Source organism: Pelodiscus sinensis, chromosome 3 (assembly GCF_052426305.1).
Source record: "Pelodiscus sinensis isolate ZL-2025 chromosome 3, ASM5242630v1, whole genome shotgun sequence".
Classification (NCBI taxonomy): domain Eukaryota; kingdom Metazoa; phylum Chordata; order Testudines; family Trionychidae; genus Pelodiscus; species Pelodiscus sinensis.
This window is the reverse complement of record NC_143054.1, coordinates 146,251,238-146,274,294: the sequence shown is the minus strand read 5'-3', so window position 1 is coordinate 146,274,294 and position 23,057 is coordinate 146,251,238. Positions and strand designations below refer to the sequence as shown.

The 23,057-nt window shown below is 45.7% G+C and overlaps 1 protein-coding gene across 5 annotated transcripts in view; it reads right to left on the bottom strand.

The window, feature by feature from the left end:
* Nucleotides 1–23,057, bottom strand: part of DAAM2 (dishevelled associated activator of morphogenesis 2) — a 371,485-nt gene that overhangs the window by 73,144 nt on the left and 275,284 nt on the right. For all 5 annotated transcript variants that reach the window (XM_089777421.1, XM_075925085.2, XM_006131756.5 and 2 more), the window contains 7 exons: nucleotides 22,634–22,737; nucleotides 20,749–20,815; nucleotides 19,958–20,075; nucleotides 18,185–18,323; nucleotides 17,212–17,270; nucleotides 16,603–16,787; nucleotides 15,040–15,354 (listed from right to left, as the gene is read on the bottom strand). In XM_089777421.1, the coding sequence (XP_089633547.1) occupies nucleotides 15,040–15,354; nucleotides 16,603–16,787; nucleotides 17,212–17,270; nucleotides 18,185–18,323; nucleotides 19,958–20,075; nucleotides 20,749–20,815; nucleotides 22,634–22,737 (987 nt within the window). The remainder of the gene's footprint in view (nucleotides 1–15,039; nucleotides 15,355–16,602; nucleotides 16,788–17,211; nucleotides 17,271–18,184; nucleotides 18,324–19,957; nucleotides 20,076–20,748; nucleotides 20,816–22,633; nucleotides 22,738–23,057) is intronic.

The window sequence follows — 23,057 nt, the reverse complement described above, 5'->3', positions numbered from 1 at the left end:
TTCTGGCTCCAAAGTAGAAGGGAGGAAGGGAGGGTAGTGGAGCAGCCCCAGGGTCACTTTTCTCGAAGAACATCAGTTACAGCCAAGGTGAGTAACCTCACCCTCTTCTTCTTCAAGAGGTGATCCTCAGCAGGTGACTTCAAAGCAATTTGTACTATGGAGCTAGGAGCTTTGGATCAGGAAGGTAAGCTGTCTTTAGTAAGGCCTTTGCTACCCTTGTGGAGTGCAGAGGGCCGATGGAAAGCACATAGTGCTTAGTGAAAGTTTGTTCTGATGTCCATGTAGCAGCAGCACATATTTCGTCAATGGGAATCTTCCTCAGGTAAGCGACTGAAGTGGTGACCGCTCTCATGGAGTGTGCACGGACTGAGGTAGGTGGTGATAACTAAGTCAAATTGTAGCACATTGTGATGCAGTCAAAGATCCAATGGGATAGTCTTTGATATGATATCTGATGCCCCTTGCTATGCTTTGCAGTGTATTGTTTGATGAAGGTGGAAGGCGGAGCGTACTTTGGGTAAGAACTTTGGATGCGTCCATAGAGAGACTTTGTCCTTAAAGATGGTGAATGGTGGGTCTGCCATTAGGGCAGCCATCTCTCCCACCAGACGTGTTGACGTTATTGCAACTAGGAATGCTGTTTTGAGTGTTAAGTGGAGAAGGGAGCATGTAGCTATAGGTTCAAATGGAGGTTTCAGGAGCATGGTTAGTACCAGATGTAGGTCCCACAGTGCCTGTGGGGCAGTAACATCAGGATATAGGGCATGTAGGCCTTTGAGGAAGCACTCAGTTTTGGGATGTGCAAAGACCATAGTGTTATTACTACTCTAATTGAGCTCATGGAAAGGTGGGATTGCTTGAAATGCAGTAAGTGTTCAAGGATTGCAGGCAGAAGGGCATCATCTGGCTATATGTTACAGGAAGCAGCCCAACATACAAAATAAGACCATTTGTGTCTTCCTCATTGCCGGGGCCCTGCTGTGAAGAAGCACATCTCGTACCTTATCTGAACATTGTAATTCTATGCCTGTGAACCATTGAGGTACCATGCCTAGAGGTAAAGCATGAGAAATTGTGGATGGGGAGCTTTGGTTCCTGGTTGGAACAGCATGCTCAGGTTGTGTGGGAGTGTGAATAAGCGATTTACGGTCATTCTGTTCAGAAGGGGAAACCACAGTTGCCGAGGCCAACAAGGTGCTATTAGGATAACTCTTGCTTTGTCCTTCTATACTTTGATGAGTACCCCATTGAGAAGGGGAAAGGGAGGGAATGCATAGAGTAGGTGATCATCCCACTTGAGGATAAGAGCGTCTCTGAGTGAGTGCTTTCCCATGCCTGCCCTGGAGCAATAAAGTGGGCACTTTTTTGTTTGTTCTGGTAGCAAATAGGTCTATGTGAGGGTAACCCCAATGGTACAAATATCTTTGCCAGAAATGAAGAGTCTATCACTCGTGATCCTGTGGTAGGGTTCAACTTAGGGTGTTGGCTGTGGTGTTTAGGTTGCCGGGGAGATGGCATGTGGTTATGGAGATACCATGATTGAGGTACCAGTTCCAGACTGTTATGGCTTCCGTGTATAGGACATGGTGGGATTGTGTTCTGCCTTGTCTGTTTATATAAAACATACTTTTTTGTGTGTGTATATATCTTCCGGTGATATGAGGTAGAAAATGCTGGCATGCAAGCCAGACAGCCCTGAGCTTGAGGACACTGATGTGTAGTGTCCTTTCTGCTGGAGTTCATATGCCCTGGCTTGTGAAGTCTTTCATGTGTGCTCCCCAGCCCACAAGGAAAGCGTCAGTGGTGATGACCACTGTGGGTTCTGAGGTTTGAAAGGGTATGCCTCTACATAAATTGCACAGTTTTGTCCACCATAGAATTGCACTTTTTACTGTGTTGGGGACTGACAGTGTTTTGGTCAGAGAGTGTAGGCTGGGCTTGTAGTTCAATCTGAGCCATCCCTGGAGGCACCTCATGAATAGAAGGGCACTGGGGACAATCGGATTGCAGGACACCATGTGTCCCAGGAATTGTAAACAGTTGTGGACTGTGATGCATGGCATTATGTGGAGCAATTGGACTAGCTTGCAGATCCTTAGGAATCTGTTGGGAGGCAGTGGCCGAGGCAGGGCTGAGGTGCACCCCAATAAATTGCATTGGCTGAATCGGTGTAAGGACTGACTTGCTCTCACTGATTAGGAGTCCCAGAAATTGGAAGCAATGTTGTATCAGATGGGTGCAGCAATAGGATTTTTCTTGAGTTCCTGTCTTGATAAGGCAATCGTTGAGATATGGATATATATGGTAACGTCCTGTTTTCTGAGGTGGGCCGTCACCACCGCTAACATCTTGGAGAAAACCTTCAGCCTCATGGAAAGTCCAAAGGGTAGCACCATATATTGGTAGCGCTGCATACCTAGGATGAAACGGAGAAACCACCTACGAGTAGGTTGAATGGACACATGAAAATATGTAAGTCAAGAGATGAAAACCAATCACTGAACTCCAGAGCGGGGATAATGGTGGCTAATGTAACCATTTTGAACTTTTGCCTGTTGATGAATTTGTTCAAGGCCCTCAAATCAAGAATTGGATGCCAACCTCCAGTTTTTTTCTGGTGAGGAAGTAATAAGAATAAAATACAGTCCTCTGAAATTCTGGAGGAATAGGTTCTATAGCACCAATTGGAGAAGGTGATCTACTTCTTGTTGTAATATAGTCTCATGAGAGGGTTCCTTTGAAGAGGGATGGGGTGGGTGTGTGGGATGGGGGGATGGACAGGCATGGAATGGTGTATCCAAATGAAATTGTCTGTAGCAGCCATTTGTTAGATGCTATGTTGCTTCATTTGTCAGAGAATGGCAAAAAATGATAGATGAAAGGTTTTCTAGTATTAGGGAGCTCTGGAGAAGGTAAGATGGCTTTCAGTTTCTCAATGGATACCTCAAATTTGCTTATTGGGCTGAGATGGTTGCTTATTAGTTGGTAGTGTTCCCGATTGCCCTGGTAGTGCTGCTGTCTGCCATAGCCATGTTGTTGGTGTGACGAGTGCTCTTCCCTTTGGTATTGGTACATGAACTGCGGATATCTCGGCCTCTGGTATGGCTGGTATCTAAACTGTCTTCTTGTTGCAGGTGCTGAATGCCAAGGCAACATAGCGTGGCCCAAAAGTCTTTCACGGAATGGAGGGCTTTGTTGGTTTTAGATGAGAAGAGCTTTTCGCCCTCAAACAGTAGCTCTTCCATGGATGACTGGATTTTGCAAGGGAAGGCAGAGAAATTGAACCATGAAGCCTGTCCCATGACAACCACCATGGCTGTTGCCCTTGTGGCCATGTCTACTGCGTTTGGGCAGCTTGAAGGACTGTCCTCAATATTGCCTGGCTCTCTGCGATGAATGCTCTAAAGTGCAGTTTTTTCACCTCTGGTATATCGTCAATAAACGTGTTAAACTTTGTGTAATTGTTAAAATCATATTTGCTGAGGAGCACCGCATAATTGGCCACTCTTAGTTGCAATATGGCTTAGGTGCAAACCTTTTTACCCACCATGTCAAGTCTTTTATTATCTCTGTCTGATGGCATGGAATGGTTTTGCTGTTGTTTATTTCTTTGCTGAGCCATGCTGATTACCAAGGAGTTTGTTGGTGGATGAGTAAATAAAAACTCTGATCCCCTAGGGAGAACTTAATAATTTCAGTCTGCCTTTTTGCAGGTGGGAGGAATTGAGGCAGGGGTTTTCCAAAGACTTTTGGCAGGTTCCATGATGGCTGAGTTGATAGCCAAGGCAATTTTTACAGAAGGTGTAGTCTGCAGGATGTTGGTAAGCTCCTGTTGTGTGTCCTGCACTTCCTCCATCACAATACTTAGGTCAGCTGCGACTCTCTTAAAAAGTTCCTGGAAAGGGGTGAAGTCTTCATTGGTTGCTGAGGGCTATGGCATGATAGCCGTGCCTGTCACAGATTGGGAGTTTGTGTCTAATAATGTATCCGGGCCTAAGTTGTTGAACTGTTGCTCATCGATTTCATTCTATTCCCTCTATATTAGAGGGGATAGGGAGAGGGGAGAAAGTGTTTTTATAGTGCACTTTGTCTTAGATAGCCTCTTTTTGTGATGTTGAGGCCATGGGCTCCAATATTACCATTGCAGTGGATAAGGTATGGGTGATGATATCCATGACTATGGAGCCCAGGGGCCACGCCCACACTGGTAGGGTGGGCTAAGTTGCCATGGGATGAATGTCTTGAGGTTTGTGTGTGTGGTGACAGCTGGGGTGAAAAACTCCTGGCTACTCATTGTCATCACTTGATAACAGAGTAGGTGATGCCGTGTGCTTGGATGGCGGTAAGATGGTTTGTCAGTGCTTAAAAATGGAGAGTTATAAGTTGAGGAGACCATAAGGTCTCTCTGATGCCGGTAGCCTAGTAGTAGGAGTAAACGGCACTGAGCCTAGTGGTGTGCACTCAGTGCCGTGCCTGTGGTATTCCAACTGCTGCAGTGCCACGCTAAGCACTTCTGGCGCCATGGTCTCAGGCACTGCGCTGTTCAGGCCGTACTCAGTGCTGAGTTCTACGAGGCAGGCACTGAATGACCTGTAGCCTCTATATGGGCATCATGTCAGGCGTGTTTGTGGAGAGCTCGGTCAGCACTGGAGGTGCCCTGTTTACTGGCATGATTTGTCAGTTTTTCTTGCCTGTCTCTTGATCAAACACCATTTAGGTGACTGCAGGTCTTGTGGCAGAGAGGTGGCATGTTTCTTTGGGGATTTCTTGGGTTTGTCCCTCTTATTGTTGGCTATCTGCTGAGAGCCTAGGTCTGAGGAAGAGTGTTTGCTCTGCTCAGTCATGAGCAGTGATCTTGCTTAGATCTTAACTGGAGATCTTGCTCTCTCTGCATTCGTGCCCTAAGTTTAGCACAGTGTGGGCAGTCCCATTGAACACGGGATTCCCCAAGACACTTGACGCATTTTGTGTGGCCTTTTGAGGCTGACCTTGCCTTGCTGCAGTCCATGCAACGTGTGACACCCAGTGAGCCCATCATTCCAGATGGGTGATCTTAAGCAGCAAGAAAACCAACTTGGGGACGAATGGTGGTTTGCTTGTTTGTTTGTTTTCTTTTGTGAAGAGCTTGGTAAACAACTAGGGAGAAGAACTTGGAGTTAACTAATCTACTTATCTACAGGGCACTATTGAGGAATGAAGAGCACTGCGGAGGTCTGTCTTGAGCTGGGTATGGTATGAAGAAACTGAGGGGAGGGTGGCTGTGTATGCATGGTAGTGCCAGATGGTGCCACGGGCCTCATGCACTGCACATGCATTGCTAGGAAGAATCTGCTCTGAGACACTGGGACGTGTCTGTGGAGCACCCCCAGGGAAGTCTCTCTTGAAGAACCCAGAATCTAATAGGCTCACCAATGGTTTTGTGACTTTGTCCTGCATATAGGGTAGACTTTTCTAGCAACTGAAAAATCATGATCATTGTCATGACATTTGAAACTTGCAACTAGAATGGGATGAACTGGCTGAAATAACAAGCAGCCCAGACCTCAAGGTTTAGGAACGAAAGCTAATTTTCATGTTCTCCCAACCATGGGTATGATTTCCAGTCTCAACCAGAAACATCCAGACAAAGTCAGTTCTCATGAACTTCCTAGCCTGGTTTTATAGACCTTAAACTTCCAGGAAAACACCAAAACTTTTTGAGGTTTCTCTGAGCTCTCAGCCCTAGTAATGGTCACCTCATCACTAGCTGAATGTGCAGCTGTACTTCTTTTTGGGGAATGAGGAGAAGTGTCTTTCAGGAAAAGCCCCATCAAAATTATAAGCACTGAGTGGTCTGTGTGCTACATGTTATGTATAGTGAAAACTTAGATGTGACCAAAACAGCTGCTCAAACTCTTGTTGATCAAGACACCAGGTTGGATATCTTTAATGGGAGCAAAATTTCCTTGTGACTGGAAGGAGGGAAACAAGTCTCACCGGATTTCTCATTTGCCTGGGAATAAAAACTACAAATGAAGCATCAAAGCAAGTTTCCCCCATCACCTGCTCCCTGAGGATAAAAAGCAAACTAGCGGTTATCCCCACTTCTTCAGATTTCTGAATATATTCATTCTGGGTAGGGTCTTATCTACGCCGATTTCCCATCTTTGTTGTATATTAGACTGTTGTATACAAAGGCACATCCAACACTGGGACACTTTATTTTGCTGTGCTCTTATGGTTTAGTTAAGAATTAACTGGACAATCATTTCTTGTCATCGGCCAGAGAGACAGAGGAGTTTAAGGGACACAGACTCACATAGTATGGTTGCTATGATAAATGATTCCTTCAGCTCCATAAAAATATTTATGGTCCCTAACTAGCAATTTAAAAATAAAATAAATTCTTTGCTTTTGAAAAAATGTTACAAACCTGCCAAAATCTGTGGTTCCTTTGCTTTGCACAAGTTTTAACCCACACTGAGAAACTAAACTACACTTCCTAGGTCCCCTAGGGACATCTACACTTATTTTAGAATAAGCTATGCTGGAAGAAATATTCCGAAATAGCTTATTTTGAAATAGAGTGTCCACACTACAGAGAAGCCTCACAACTATTTGGAGGCAGGCTTCCCTAATGTAGACATGCTAATTTGATTTAGAGCCCCAAGAAGCACTGGGGAGAAATTACTTAGAAATGGCGTTGGAGAGGAGCTATTTCCAAATAGCAGCAGTGGAGAATCCATACTACCACTATTTCGAAATAGCTATTTCTGCAGAGGAGTTGTTCCTAATGGAATGAGATTTTACAGAAGTCAGAATAAGCTGTTTATTATTTCAATATTATTTTAAAATAAAGGAATTGTTGTGTAGATGCTCGCATTGTTATTTCGGAATAACGGTGCACTGTAGATTCATAGACTCATAGACTCATAGACTTTAAGGTCAGAAGGGACCATTATGATCATCTAGTCTGACCCCCTGCACAGTGCAGGCCACAGAATCTCACCCACCCCTCTTAGAATAATCCTCTCACCTATGTCTCAGATATTGAAGCCTTCAAATACTTTGAAGGCCCCAACATGCAGAGAGTCCTTCAGCTGTGATCTGTGCCCAATGCTACAGAGGAAGGCGAAAAACCTCCAGGGCCTCTGCCAATCTACCCTGGAGGAAAATTCCTTCCTGACCCCAAATATGGCGATCAGCTAAACCCTGAGCATGTGGGTAAGACTCACCAGCCAGACACCCAGAAAGTTCCCTATAATGAATGGTCAATTAGTTACCAAGATCATGTTATTTCATCCAACCATCCCCGTATCATAGAATCATAGAACTGGAAGAGACCTCAGAAGGTCGTCAAGTCCAGCCCTCCACTCTAGGCAGGACCAATCCCATCTAAATCAACCCGGCCAGGGCTTTGTCAAGCCGAGACTTAAACACCTCTAGGGATGGAGACTCCACTACTTCCCTAGGTAACCCATTCCAATGCTTCACTACCCTCCTAGTAAAATAGTTTTTCCTAATATCCAATCTGGACCTCTCCCACCACAACTTGAGACCATTGCTCCTTGTTCTGCCATCTGTCACTACTGAGAACAGCCTCTCTCCATCCTCTTTGGAACCTCCCTTCAGGAAGTTGAAGGCTGCTATCAAGTCCCCCCTCATTCTTCGCTTCTGCAGACTAAACAGACCCAAGTCCCTCAGCCTCTCCTCGTAGGTCATATGCTCCAGCCCCCTAATCATTTTGGTTGCCCTCCGCTGGACCCTCTCCAATGCGTCCGCATCCTTTTTGTAGTGGGGGGCCCAGAATTGGACACAGTACTCCAGATGTGGCCTCACCAAAGCCGAATAAAGGGGAAAGCCGAATAAAGGGGAACCCCTAGTGATGCACCCCTAGTGATCAGCTAAGAAATGGTGGGAAGTGGTATAGTTTGAGAACCATTGGATTAGTCAGGATGAATCATAATAAGGCATTTGCTCTATTGAGATCAGCTTTTGGTGCATTATATTTATAACCTTAGTTCTTGCAGTGACTTCATTTCTACACTTGGGTGTTTGAAATGACATACAGTCTGCTAGATGGTTGTAGGGTTGTGAAGATAACAAAGCAAGGAGCTACACGGGGCAGGCAGTCCATACAGCCTTGTTCTCCACTGTAGCTACCAAATGTTTCCAAGTCATCAAACACCATCATATCCCAGAATGAGTGAACCATGACTTCACTTTGGGAGGTACTAAATAAAGTCAGGCCTCTCTAGCTGTCCCACAAGTCAAAAGAAACCCGTGAACATTGTAAGGGTCAAGTTAATTTTAGAACAGGCAACCCCTAGATGCCTACAAACTATGCACAACCAAGAGGTGAAACTACTTGGAATTTGAATTTTTTTTCCACATTTCTTTGTGAGTTTCAAAATGTGGTGAAAAGGGATTTCCCCTTTTAATAAATGGATCCCTTTACCCATGTAAATAAATATATTTGGGGCTCATTTTGAGCAAAATGAAGCTTCCATTTTTTTTGTGGGGGGCAGTGCATGGTTTTTGACTGAAAACATCTACTGTGTGCCATTTCATTTCAAAGCAAAATCTGTGAGGTAATTAACTGCTTGAAACAACAGTGAACATTTTCAGGCTAGATGTTGCAATCCTATATCCCCAAGTACTTCTGTAACAGGGTGGCCACCTACCCCATGCCTTCTCAGGGCCTGGCATGGCTCTTCAGCAGCCCTGCTGTTGTAACTTGCTGCAGTGCCTTGGGCCTCTAGCTAAAGTTTTAACTCATGTCCAACCCATCCAAAAAGTAGAGTTCTAAAACCCCCCCACAAAACATGAAGTCTTTGCCCCAGTCTCAAACTAGGTCCATGGTCTCTTTCCCAAGAAGTCTGTCTTTCCCCTAATTCTTTCCCCCACCATCTCAGCTTGGCTTGCAGCTTTTCCCCAGCCCCTTTCCCTTTTTCTCTTCAGTCCCTCCTGGGCTTGTCTGAGTTGCTTCTCTGGTGTCTCCTAAGAGCCATCCCCAAATGCCAGCCTACCCGGAGCAATATTCCCACGAAACAGAGCTTATGAAAAAATTACAGTGTCCTCAGCAAAGCAGGACACTCAAGGGTTCTTATCTTGTGAATATCTGTGCAAAATTACTGTTTTTATCCATATTAATCACTTGTGATGAAGTGTATTTTTGCAAATGTCCACCAGAAACTACAATTTTTCACAAGAAAATCTCACCACGTGGTCATGAATCCATCACAAGTGTTTCAGGGGGGTAGCCCTGTTAGTCTGTAACTGGAAAAAACTTAAAAACAATGAATAGTTCTACAGCACCTTATAGACTAACAAAACATGTAGATGGTATCATGAGCTTTGGTGGGCACTTCTTCAGATGAATGGAATTAAGGGTTCCAATTGGAAAATCTGTAAGGTGGCTGGAAAGCTGGCTAGATTGTTGGGCTCAATAGGTAGTGGTCAACAGCTCGATGTCAGGTTGGTGGTCGGTTTCTAGCGGAGTGCCCCAAGGATCAGTTCTAGGGCCAGTTTTGTTCAACATCTTTATTAATGACCTGGATGAGGGGATGGATTGCACCCTCAGCATGTTCACAGATGATACTAAGCTAGGGGGAGAGGTAGATATGCTGGAGGGCAGGGATAGGGTCCAGAGTGACCTGGACAAATTGAAGAAATCTGATGAGGTTCAACAAACACAAGTACAGAGTCCTACACTTGGGATGGAAGAATCCCAAACATTGCTAGAGTATGTCTACACTGTCACCATAGTTCGAACTAGGGTGGCTAATGTAGGCATTTGAACTTGCAAATGAAGCCCGGGATTTAAATATCCCAGGCTTCATTTGCATGTTCCCGGGCGGGCAACATTTTTAAATGCCCGTAGTTTGAACTACCTGCCTGCGGCTACACGCGGCACAGACTAGGTAGTTCGAATTAAAGCTCCTAATTCGAACTACCGTTAAACCTCCTTGCAGGAGGAATAACGGTAGTTTGAATTAGGAGTTTTAATTTGATCTACCTAGTCCATGCCGCGTATAGCCGTGGGCAGGTAGTTTGAACTATGGGGCATTTAAAAATGGTGGCATCCAGGAACATGCAAATGAAGCCCGGGATATTTAAATCCTGGCTTCATTTTCAAGTTCGAATGCCTACATTAGCCACCCTAGTTCGAAGTAGGGTGGCAGTGTAGACATACCCCTACAGGCTGGGGGACGACTGGCTAAGCAGCAATTCAGCAGAAAAGGACCTGGGGATTACAGTGGATGAGAAGCTGGATATGAGTCAACAGTGTGCTCCTGTAGCCAAGAAGGCTAATGGCATATTAGGGTGCATTAGGAGGAGCATTGCCAGCAGATCCAGAGAAGTGATTATTCCCTTTTATTCGGCTCTGGTGAGGCCACATCTGGAGTATTACATCCAGTTCAGGGCCCTCCATTATAGAAAGGATGTGGACACATTGGAGAGGATCCAGTGGAGGGCAACCAAAATGATTAGGGGGCTGAGCACATGACCTACGAAGAGAGGCTGAGGGATTTGGGCTTATTTAGTTTGCAGAAGAGAAGAGTGAGGGGGGATTTGATAGCAGCCTTCAACTTAAAAGACACCTCAGCATTTCCATAATGCACAAGAGATTGGCACATTTCTTCCCAAGCCAATATTAATGCCAGTGAAAAGTACTGGATCAGCAGCCCTGGATGTCACTCAGCTCTGTGGAGCTAGAGAAGAGGTATCCCACAGACCATACAAGTTTCAGGCACGTGAATATAGAGCCCTAGCCAACGTGGACCACAATAAAGGCAAGAGGGAATTTTACTTTCCATGGCCAATTCAGCACTTGTCTCTCTGGTGAGCCCAGCAGCTTTTCAAAACAAGAGAACAAAAGCAACCTTTGTGACAAATTTACATTTCTCAAGACATTTGCAGAGGAGGTCGCCTGGGATTCCTCCCATTTCCATTCACTCCACCCTCCTAAAAATGCAGCAAATACAAACTGCTCCTTCTGAAGATTGTCAGTGCTATTCCGTTTTGTCCAGAGGGAATGGGTTACTCTCTATAGAATTAGGAGTCCTGCTGGCCTGGGTATGAATCCTCAAACCTTTATCCTGATTCACCTCAAAACATGCTGAGGTCCAAGAAATCACCAAGTTCCTTCATCTGGGTACGTCTACACTACAGCGCTAGTTCGAACTAACTTAGTTCGAATTAGTTAATTCGAACTAAGCTAATTCGAACTAACGCGTCTAGAACTAAAAACTAGTTCGAATTAGCGTTTTGCTAATTCGAACTAGCAAGTCCACATTGAGTGGACTCTGAACAGGGCTTAAGGATGGCCGGAAGCAGTGCCGGCAGGGCATCAGAGGAGGACTTAGAGCGTGGAGATGCTGTCTCAGGCTAGCCGAGGGCTGCGCTTAAAGGGTCCCGACCCCCACCCCGGACAGACAGTTCTAAGGGGTGCCCCGCTTGCAAAGAAGTTCTGGCTTGGAGTGCCCGGAGTACCCACACTGGGCACATCACACCACTCGGCCATCAGCCCGGCTGCACTTGCCGCAGGCTGCCGTCTGGGGAGAGGGGGCAATCGGGGGGCTGCAGGAGAGCTTCCACCCCCAGAAGCCCGCAGAGCCAGCCCAGTCCTCCCCATCGGGGGCTCATACCCCATTCCTCCCTCACCTCCTTCCACTTACCCTTCCCTAGCCCCCCTTCTTACTGATGTACAAAATAAAGATAACGTTTCTTCCAACATTGACTCTGTCTTTATTGAACAAAACTGGGGGGAGACTGGGAAAAGGAGGTGGGAGAGGGGAAGAGAAAGGCTGGGAGAAGGGAGGGCAACTAACATGATCAGGGGTTGGGAACAGGTCCCAGATGAAGAGAGGCTACAGAGACTGGGACTGTTCAGCTTAGAAAAGAGGAGACGGAGGGGGGACAGGATAGAGGTCTCTAAAAGCAGGGGTTGGGTAGAGAGGGTGCATTCAGAAAAGTTCTTCCTGAGTTCCCATAAAGAAGGACTAGAGGACACCAAAGGAAAGGAATGGGTATCAGGCTTGAAACTAGTAAGAGAAAGTTGTTCTTCTTGACAAAGCAAATAGTTAACCTGCGGAACTCCTTGCTGCAGGAGGCTGTGAAGGCTACAACTGGAACAGAGTTGAAAGGGAAGTGAGATCAAGTCATGGAGGTTGGGTCTTAGCCAGGGGGTAGGAGTGGTGTCCCTGCCCAAAGTTTGTGGAAGGCTGGAGAGGGATGGCACGAGACAAATGGCTTGGTCACTGTCTTCGGTCCATCCCCTCCAGGGTCCCTAGGGTTGGCCGCTGTCGGCAGACAGGCTACTGGGCTAGATGGACCTTTGGTCTGACCCAGGACGGCCATTGTAAGCTCAGGGCTCAGGGTCGGGGGTCTCAGTGGACCCCCTTGATTTTCATGCACACCTGCTCCTGGGTTGCCAGGCTGGCAGCTCTCCTGCCCTAGACGGCCACTTTCCTGTGCCTAGTGCGGAGATCGTGGACAAGGTCCACAATGTCCGCGCTAGCCCAGGAAGGTGCCCGCCTCTTGCGGTCCAGGGCAAGCTCCCGGGAGCCGCCAGCCTGGTCCCGGCAAGAGGGGGTGGGCTGGGGGGCATCGGGTGGGTGGCTCTGTGCCGTGCCAGGTGCAGGGTCTGCTGGCTGGGTGCTGGCAGGCTTGCACCTGGCACGGGCACCGTAGCCAGCCCGTGGCCCTTTAAGGGGTCCGGGGCCGGGAGGGGGGCATAGAGTTTCCCTGGTGTTGGCCAGAGTGGCCACCAGGGAAACCTGGGGAGGGCTAGCCTCCCACTAGTTCGAACTAAAGGGCTACACAGCCCTTAGTTCGAACTAGCTAGTTCGAACTAGGCGTTAGTCCTCGTAAAATGAGGTTTACCTAGTTCGAACTAAGCGCTCCGCTAGTTCGATTCAAATTCGAACTAGCGGAGCGCTAGTGTAGCACCTATTAAAGTTAGTTCGAACTAATGTCCGTTAGTTCGAACTAACTTTGTAGTGTAGACATACCCTCAGCTCTTTGGGGAGAAAGGAAGGTATTGTAGTTAAGGCACAGGCTGAGAATTAGGAGATTTGGATTTCATCCCCATTTCTGCCACAGATGCCACATGTGACCTTGTGAAATCACTTACAAAACTTTTCTTTTGCTAGCCATGTCTATTTAGATCACAGGGCCCTGTCTCCATGAGTATGTACAGTACCCAGCATATTGGGCCCTGGATCTGGACTGGGGAAATCCAGATGCTACTGTGATACAGATAATAAACCACTTCTATGCCTCAGCTTTCCTATTTGTACGCTAGAGCTACCACCTTCTATAAGGTGGATTGGTTGTGAGGCTTAATGAGTATTTGAGCGGAGCGCAGAGCCCAGAGGGATGCGCACCATAGAAATGCCAATAAATAAATAAAACTAAAGATGACTCCCTCAAACTAGCCACGCTCTGGCTCAACACTGGGTTTCGACAGTAGAGTTAAAACCTGTAAATTACTCTCCGCAGCAATAAGCAGAGAGGTAGTGCCCAGTGGCAGCTTGGGGAAACCCCAGCTCTGAGAGGAATGGCTCACACATGTTCCTTCCCCTTCCAGTGAGCCATGTCTACTGATGCTTCAACAAAATGTGCCACAACCAACCAACCAACCCAAATACCCATGCCCCCACCTCTGATAGCATCACAGTCTCAGGGATCTACAGAGAGTTCACTAATACTGACCAAAGCTCCCAAAAGAATATCCTGCCTTCTACAACTCCCCAAACTGGTTCATGTTTCCCAAAATAGCAACTTTTACTCACCTCACTGCCTATGCCTTCAATATTAGCACAGCTGCCTCCAGTCCTAACCACAGGGCAGGAGAAGCCTGTGGTTACTATGCACTAACCAGAAACACCTGTGCCTCTCGCTTTTTTAAACTACATACAGTGTTATTATTTCTTTTCTTCAGCGCACTAAGTCCCATGTTCTGGAAAGGAAAATAACTCCCTACTCTGACATTCTCTCCCACACCCCCATGTGGCCCTGACAGACAAGCACAGACGGCGCAGCAAATATTTCACTTTGCTTTATTTTAAAGAAAGGGAGAGAGAGTGAATTCCTGTGGCATTCCAGAGGTCCCCAGACACTCATTCTGAATGCCTGAGTAGGGCCCTGGGTGAGTTTCAGTATAAAAAAGAACGTGGGTTTCTAGGCAGCTATCCAAATTCAACAGACATTTTAAAAAAATTCTGTGGAAAAAGAACACCCAAAAGAGAAGGGGAAACAAGGAAAATCCAGCAGAAGGAAGAGAAGCAGAGGGGTGGGAGTGGCTGCAAGGGTGGCAGAAAAGGAGTGCATTAGGCAACAGCAAGTTTGAATTCTTCTCCCTTTCTCATGGCAGCATCACTGAGAAATTCTCCTACCCAGAGGGAAAGTAAAGGCAATAAGCTGCAAGCCTGACTGTGAAAGGGGCAGATATGGGTTCACGTACAGCCATGACAACATGAGCCGTACAGTGATGAGCAGCTGTCTCCTCTGAGAGGCTGCCCCTGCCAAGTTAATGGAGGCCAATTTAGAAATAAACTTCACAACGTTTGTGTTGCCTCTGCCCGAAACGTACTGGCTGATCACTCTATAGGGATGCTCCTGTTCCCTGATGGGAGTCTACAGGAAGGGGCTAGTGCTAGGTTTTAGCGATGAGGACACCTGGTTCTGGTTTTATGTCATAAGATCCACTGTGACTGGGCCCTACTTACAGACCCACCTGGATCTGATTCAGGAGAGTCTAGGCAGTGCCTTGGTCATAATGCAGTCCATCAGGATGAGATTCATGGCTGAAGTCCTACACTAGGGCCTGCTGAAAATACAACTGGTTCAGACCCAAGGGTTCCAGTGCAGCTGTGAAACCTTGTGGAAGAGAATACAATGCCCTCTCCCCTCCTCAGCCAGAAACCTTGATCTGAAGAGAGACACTAAGGCATCAACTTCTGGCACCCAGAAAGTCTCCCCAGAGGCACCAGCCAAGCCCAGACAATGCTTGATTAGGACAGCTGAGGTGTGGAGGGTGTTGCAGTGCCTTACCTCACTCAGTTTGGCCCAGTTGAAGGATTTCAGAGGGTGAGAAGGTTGTGGGACAGATTTCTTCCTCAGATTGGTCCCGCTGCTGCTGAAAGTAGTTGTGGGAGGGGGCATCATCCCCAGACTGAAGAAAGGAGGGGCTCCCGGTGGGGGCGGTGGTCCGCCTGGTGGAGGTGGTGGAGCAGGCGGAGGGGGACAGCTGGAGAATGGGAGTGGAGGTGGCACGGGGGGTAAACACTCCATCAGAGAGCAGGGTAAAACTAAGGGGCCACCAGGAGGAGGTGGGGGAGGAGGTGGAAAGGAAATGCCACCTCCTTGCTGGAAAACAAAACAAAATAAAAAACAAAACAAACGAACAAACAAAAAGAGAAATAAGCAGAGAATGTTTAAATATACAATAACATCATGTGGTCCACTCATGTATAATTCTCTCTGGTGTTTTCCTTAAAGCCCCAGATTGCAGAATTTTGTGATAAGGAAGAATCTCACCTTTCATTTAGAAGTCAAAAAGTAAGTTTCTAGCCCTCATGCTAGCAGAAAAGAGCTCGAAATATGACCCTTAAAACACTTAAAACCACAGAAAGCCTGTGAAAGGAGGCAAAATGTAGTTTTGATTGTAATCTCACAAATTGGGAGGAAGGGCTGATGCATGATTTTTAAAATAGCGAATACGTGCCAATTAACCCCGCCAGCAGCACAGACAGGCGGGAAGCCCCTATCCATAGTGACCAGCTTCTAAGGGCTGCATTTAGGCTTCTGGAGGCAGAGGCACAAGGGGAGTGAAGAAGGTGCTGTACCAGGCAGGAGGTAGCTCCTGGAAAGGTTAGGCCTGTAGAGTGCAGCCACAGTCCCTTCAAAGGCCCCCCAGTGAGCATTTATCACCTCCATTTCCTACACTCTGAGAACTGGAGACATCTGCATTCCTCCAGCTGCCCCTAGGAGCGAGAGGCTGTCCCACTTGGGGTTTGCAACACAAACTATGGACAAACGCTGCACTGTGGGGAAGGACATGTATCCCTCGGCTATTTGTGCATGGGTAAATGAAGAGGGTGATTACAAAGAAAGAATGGGACAGACTAGCTATAGCCATATGGGCACTGACCCCTATTACCAGGGCACTTACCATGGTCCCTAATGCAGACCTATGTAGCCTTTACTGGTGCATCTTTGCTGCCATCAGAGGTGTGATTGCAACATTGGCTGGCATATCTGTACTAGTTTTAATTAAGGTAGAAGATGTACAAACAGCTGAGAAGATGCAGCAGTATGGGCATCAGCACAGGTTAGCAGTGCAGACATGCTTGGAGGATTCTCGGTGTGCTTGTGCAAGCTAGACTGAAGCCCATGCTGCCATGTCTTCATTGCTACTTGTAGCCATGTTTGCATGGCATGGGTAATGCTGGTGCAGGTGTGTCGACCCATGCTGCAATCATACTTCTGACTGCAGCACAGATCAGCCTACCTCCATGTGGGGGAAAGACACAATCTACGGTACTGCACCTTTGCTCACTGTTCACTTCACTTCTGTGGGTGAAAGCAGGAGAGGAAAAGTTCCCAACCTCGTACCGAGAACTCATTGAATTGTGCTACCAGGTCAGTCATTTGGCCCCGGGTCTGACGCAGTTCCAAGGATTCTTTCTGCAGCTTGTCCTTCATCTTGTTTAATGTCTTCATCATTTCATCTTTCTCTTGGGTCTTTATCTCGCATTCTCTCTCTTTCTTTTCCAGTCTGCTCAACAGCTCTGCATGTTCTACAGAGGGCAGTGCAAAGAGAACGAGGGAGCATGACTGATGAAGCAAAACCTATGAAAGCTTGCTAAGCAGATGTGAGATAGATTGAGATAAATAATGCACACTGGTAAGGGATTATTACTCAACGCAATGGGATGAAACTGGGCAAAGGAATATGTAGACTGACTTTCAGGATATATTACTTGGTAGAGGTGGCTTCTCTGGCTGTGGAATAATCATCTGTGAAAATCTGTGGAAACCCCATCAGTTGAGTAATTTAAACTAGACTAAAGAAAGCATTGGGAAATATACCACTAGGGCTATGCAAACATTCTCCCAAGGGGATATGGCCTGGAGGGTGAAAAATGTCATCTTCATCTCTACTCTTCATCATTGGGTGGTTAAAGGCAGGTCATCTCCCTCTGTTCTTCAAAGACCACGTACCTTTTCTGAATTTTTCTGCCTGATCCCTCCATTGTTTCACTTCATTCTCATTCACCAGCCTGAAAGATGAAACCAGATCATTTATGGTCTGTTCTGAGCTATTCTGTGGGTAGCTAGCTACAATGAAAGATGAGTGGAAGAGACAACTTGCTGTATTGTAGTACAGGCAGTCCCTGGGTTACATGGATCTGACTTACATCGGATCCCTACTTACAAACGGGGTGAGGCAACCCCGCACCAGCTGCTTCCCCCAGCAGACTAGGGAGATGCAAAGCTAGAGCCCCGCCCAGCAGACCAGGGAGACACGGAGCAGCTTTTCTCAGCAGACACCTCAGCTTGAGAATAAAGGACTGAGGGAAGTGAGGTGCAGGAGAATAAAACTGAGCTCTGGAGAAATGTTTGGCTAGAGTTTCCCCTACAATATGTACCAGTTCCGACTTACATACAAATTCAACTTAAGAACAAACCTACAGTCCCTATCTTGTACGTAACCCGGGGACTGCCTGTAGTTCTATACTGGGTCAGACTACTGGTCTAGCTAATTCAGTATTTTCAGTAGCCAATATTTGATGCTACAGATGATGGATACACCTGCATTGTTGTTTAATGCTATACATTGAGCGGGTGCAGGGAGGGGGGTGGATGAAGGGTTCATGTGACCACCTCTCTCACATGAAGCAGCTCATAGAATGTAATACAATTTGTTAACATTTTGTGGTTTCTTCTTGATTTTCCATCACTCCATAGCTAACAGAACTCAAAGAACAGAGGAAAGTAATATAGACACTGGAAAATAAGGAGCAGATTAAGTTGTAGTTTGGAAAGTAATTAACTAGAAAATTTACAGCAGACTACAATAAATTATAACACAGATGGAAATTCCACCATGCAGGAACCTGGCATTTTTTTAAGTACCCTTTACAACTAAAGTGCTGGATTACAGGGTTAAGAAAGAATAATTAATACAATTTACATCTTAATGATGTTCTTGACATTGAAGTTGTCCAGTGGAGCTATATCTGGATCATCCCCTTTCTCATCCTGAAGAATGATTTGTTGTAGTATTCTATCTAACAGCTGCCACTGCTGGAAATGTCCCCCATTCCGCTTATCTGCAGGGAAAAACACCAATGTACAAAAGGTTGCTATTAGCATCGGAAAGTGCTTGGAATCTCTGTATTCCCCACATGACAGAACAATTTTCCTTGCTTTCTTTTTACCCACCTTAACAAAACAGTTTGGAGAGGTGGTGTTATTGACCCATTGCAGGTAAGTTATAGAACACAGGTCTTGGTTCCATGGTATCTTGCGTTGTCATTTACACTTGAGGTGTAAAATCCTATTAAATCAGACTAGTGTGAAAAGCACATGCACAATCATGCGTTGAATTTGCACACCCAATTTTCATGATTCCTACTGCAGATCAGGAAAGTGTGTACAGAAATGCACCTACAGCTATGTTTCCATAAGTCAGACTTGTGACTTTGCTACTTATGGGGGGCTGATTTTTTGGGGGGATGGAGGTACCTACATACCATGTGGCCAGGTACTTTACAAATATTTATAGTCACCATTTACATGCTCAGCTATCTGTAATTTAATTCAAGAAAAAAAACTTTGTGGCCATAACAAGCTATAAAAAAATTACCCATTTGTTTTTTTTTAAGAGACTGGTCCCTCTGGTATGTGTTAGAGGGGCCAGGATCCATCACAAATAAGAATATATAGAGCGTATACCCAACAGTGGGAAATGCACTACAGATTAGCCCAATGGATTTCAACGTCTGGCTCTTTAAAACGTGTTTTTATTAAATACTTCAAAACTTCTGAACTGTGTCTCTAACCTGACAACATTCCTATCATGTTTAGCCCTCTTCCGGTAGCATATTCTGGGCTCTCCCTGAGCAACCAAAACATATGTGATGTCTTGTACTACATTAAAGAATTAACTGTGTCATATAGCTGGTAGATGGTTGCCTGTACTTTGAAATCCAGAAGATGCCTCATAACATACTGCATGTAGCCTCTTGGAAAGACATCAGGAGGGTTATCCCCACCCCCCCTGCTAATTTTCTCAGTCTCGCTGCTCAAGCCTAGGTGAAGTTTACTAAAGCTACTGCATAATGATCCTGTTAAAGCCCCTTTCTTGGCCACTACCTTTAGAAGCATCAATCAGTAATTACCGTACCAACTGATTATTTAATGAAATAACCAAGAACCCCATTCAGGCCATGACCTTCAAAAAAAAATGCTGATATGGTTTCTGATTAAAGTCTTAGAGCCTGATGCATTACCGTGAGACAGCAGCCCAAAAACATGTTTACTGAGCATTTCCCATCAACAGACAACAAAGGTTTTAATTAATTTTTTTACATTCCTTACTGCATAGTGGTAAAAATCAAACTGGCATCCACTCCTGGGCAGACCTTGAGCACAAGAGTTCTGTTTCTCCTTTGAACTTTCTACTTTAACTCCCCCACAAAAAACCCTTGGTTTGTGACAAATAGGAGGCCCCCAATTTCTTAATTTTGTTTGCAAATACAGAGTGAAGTGAAGCTGCCACTTGTTAGTTTGCAAGCTTCCAAAATCCACAGGCTGGGGTCAGTGTCAAATCCCAGCTCCTTTACCCACAGTGTCTGTACAACCTGCATCAGAGAGAAAGTGCATTTCCTCCTGTGATCTATTGGCCCTTTTTATAGCAAGGCATCCCACATCCCTTTGACCTAAGAAGCTAAGATGTACTCACAAGGCATCTGCAAACAATGCTGAAGGACTGACAGCAAATAGGGATAGGCATCTGTGTGCTTCAGTCTCTTCTTGATCATCTCAAACATCTGAGAGGCGCTTTTGGTATCAATGTGAATCTGGAGCAGGCACAGAAATAACATGTAAGAGACTGAGAGAAATATACAGAATGGGAAATGGATCCAGGAGTGAAAAGTCTTTAAAAACAGACACGGGCAGACCTCAAAAGGCAGCATTTGCCTTATGATAACCTAGCAGAGGGGCTTCACTGAGAAGGGGGCTTTGGGTTCAGCACTGCTACACCTGGTTGTAGTAAGCACTCCTCCCTCTAGCCCTCTCTTCTAAAATTCCAGCCTGTCTTCACAACTGACAGCTTTCAGAAACATACCACAAATTTGCTATTTGAAAACTCGGAAATGGTCTGCGCCATGCCCAGAGCTCAAAATGGTCTGCGCCACGCCCAGAGCTCAAAGTAAAGGCATATTGGATCCAGAATTTTGGTTCAGCCCATCCCTATTGGGAATGTTCCCAACAACCCAGCCCTCTTCTGTCACTGACATGCTGCATAATGCCGTTGTCCAAAGCCCTTCTGCAGGAGCCATGTCAGTGTTCAATATAGTCATCATTCATAGGTATGATCCCTGTTCTGTACATGAGAAACAGCAAAAGAGCAGCCATTCTCCCTCTAGCAGCCAAGGCTGTTCTGTGCTGCTGACAGCTTGGGAAGCTGCAGGCTTTTTATTGAGCAGTCAAAGCAGATATTCAACTCCAGCTCCCACAGAAGCAACTCACAACATCAAACTGCTTCGCAAGTTCCAGATCATCTTCATTCCTCACCATCTCAAAGAAATCCAAGTGCCTAGGAAAGAGGAAAACAAATCCAACCAATTTGTGTGGACCGCAGCTGTGGCAGGGAGAAGGGGAACTCTATTCCCTTCAAGAGGGTGGCAATATTGGCAGGGATGATGAGGCAATTCCCTCCTCCCTCCCCTGTCAAGGGACTGTCTGAACACCATGGGATATTTACATTCAGAGGACTGAATGTTTCATGGGACTGAATGACTAAGCTGGGAGATGTGAATGGTCTCATGTTCGATGAGTTGTTAATCCCCATTTAACTCCATAGGGCAAGGTTATTACTGCTTTTACAGCCTAAAAATGAAAATAGGTGTATGACATGCTGTATCGTGACTGGCAATACCATCTACTACACAGGGGGAGAATCCATATGCCTTGCTTGCTGGCCAGACTGCTGGAAAAAAATCGCATTTTGTTTATGACATGTAGCACAGAGAATTTCAAGTATTCTATGAAACACAGGACATTTTGTCATGGTTCTTGGGGCCCTCTTCAATCACGCTAGCCCTCAGGGCTTCTTGCTCTTAGTTAAACCTTGTTCCAACTTGTGAGTTCAGCAGCCCGACTGAAATCCTGTTGGACATACTTGGTTATTTGGATAAAGAATCATCAACAGTCAAATGGGCCAGATTCTCACATCATGTACAGTGGTGCCAGTCCAGAGTAACATATCTATCTTCCACCATTTAACCAGTTTTTGACCAGCATAATAGAGCGCAATCTGGCTCGATACAGCGCTAATACAATGGGACGTGTGTGTAAAAGGCAAAGCCCAGCAACACACTGCCATATTCAGAGTCAAAGACGTGAGGCACTATCCTTCATGAGAGGCAATTGGATTTAACCCAGTATTTATACAAAGTGTTAGGCTGAACCATGTCATGCTTTAACCCTTGGGTAGAAATTTCACGCACAGTATTCCCAGCCAGACCGAGGTTTGAAGGAAACTCTAGTTTTGATGGGACACTTGCAAACTCCATATATAATTTATGGCCATAAACTCACTGACACTCTCCAAGCCATTTGGTGCCTCCAGACCAGCCCTGTCCTGGGTTATTTGAACTAGAATAATGAGGGTGATAGCAGGGCAGCAGCAGGGCATTTCCTCTCCACGCATAGGTGGGCCACAGGAGAGAGTTTGCTCCACAAACCCTTCTCTAAACATCACCCTCCATAGCTTCTTAGGTTTCTAATCTGATAAACTTCTACAGGCTCCTCATTATTCTGCACAGCTCATTCAAGATCCTCAAGTTTCTTGATCAAATCACATAGCTTGGTTGTTATAAGGAGTTTATTTTGGGTTGTAGATTTCTGCAGAGCCCAAGGTAAGCTGTCTCATTCAGTGCAGGAAGCTACAGAATTTAATGTAAGTCACCAGGGCCAATGTGCCACACTGGAGAGCCTATTTAATATTCATGCGTATAAAATATGAGTTTAAAAACCAGAACATTGATCCTGTGTGCTAGGTGTTGATTTGACGTATGTATTGAATGCTGGTTCTGTCTCTTTCCTATCAAAGTTGGGGGGAGGAGTGTTTGTTTGCTTTTAAAAGTGGCAAAATAAACTCATTTTAAACTCATTTTGGATTCTGGTGGTCATCTATATCTCAGAAGCACAATTCTGGAAATTCTTGTTCAAAAATGTTCATGTTGCCTTCACAACCAATGTACCAATTGTGATGAAGATACTCCTTTTTGTGGTGACTTTTAGAGAGAGAGCCAAAAGCAAGCTTACATTGAAACTCAGATGGAAACCTTATTTCTATAACAGCTACCACTGCTCCATAACTGAGCAACTATGGTAAAACATCATGACTCACCTGTCTAAAGTTGCATTTTCATGTCCTCTTAGCTTGTCAATAACAGGTTGAATACCCAGCATCAGAAACTCATATCTCAGGTGCAATCGGAATTCCAAATTGTCCTTACAGAAAGGGGGGAGGGGGGAAAAACAACTCAGCAGATTCCAAAAGATTTTGACAGATGCACTTACAGGTAAATTCTTACTTTGAGTATCACTTCTCCCACTTTTCAGAGTGTACAGGTAGGCTCATATCCCCTGCTTCTACTCAGAATTTCTCTCAACAATCCTGCTCTTGCATCAAAAAGCAAGTTTAAATCAGGTCTTCAGTCACCATATGTCATTCTAGAGTGACTGTGTATCCTACTATTCCCCTTTCAAACCTAGTCCTCCTATAACTGCCATCAGCTCCATGTATCCCTGTGGAACTGGAGCACTCAGAG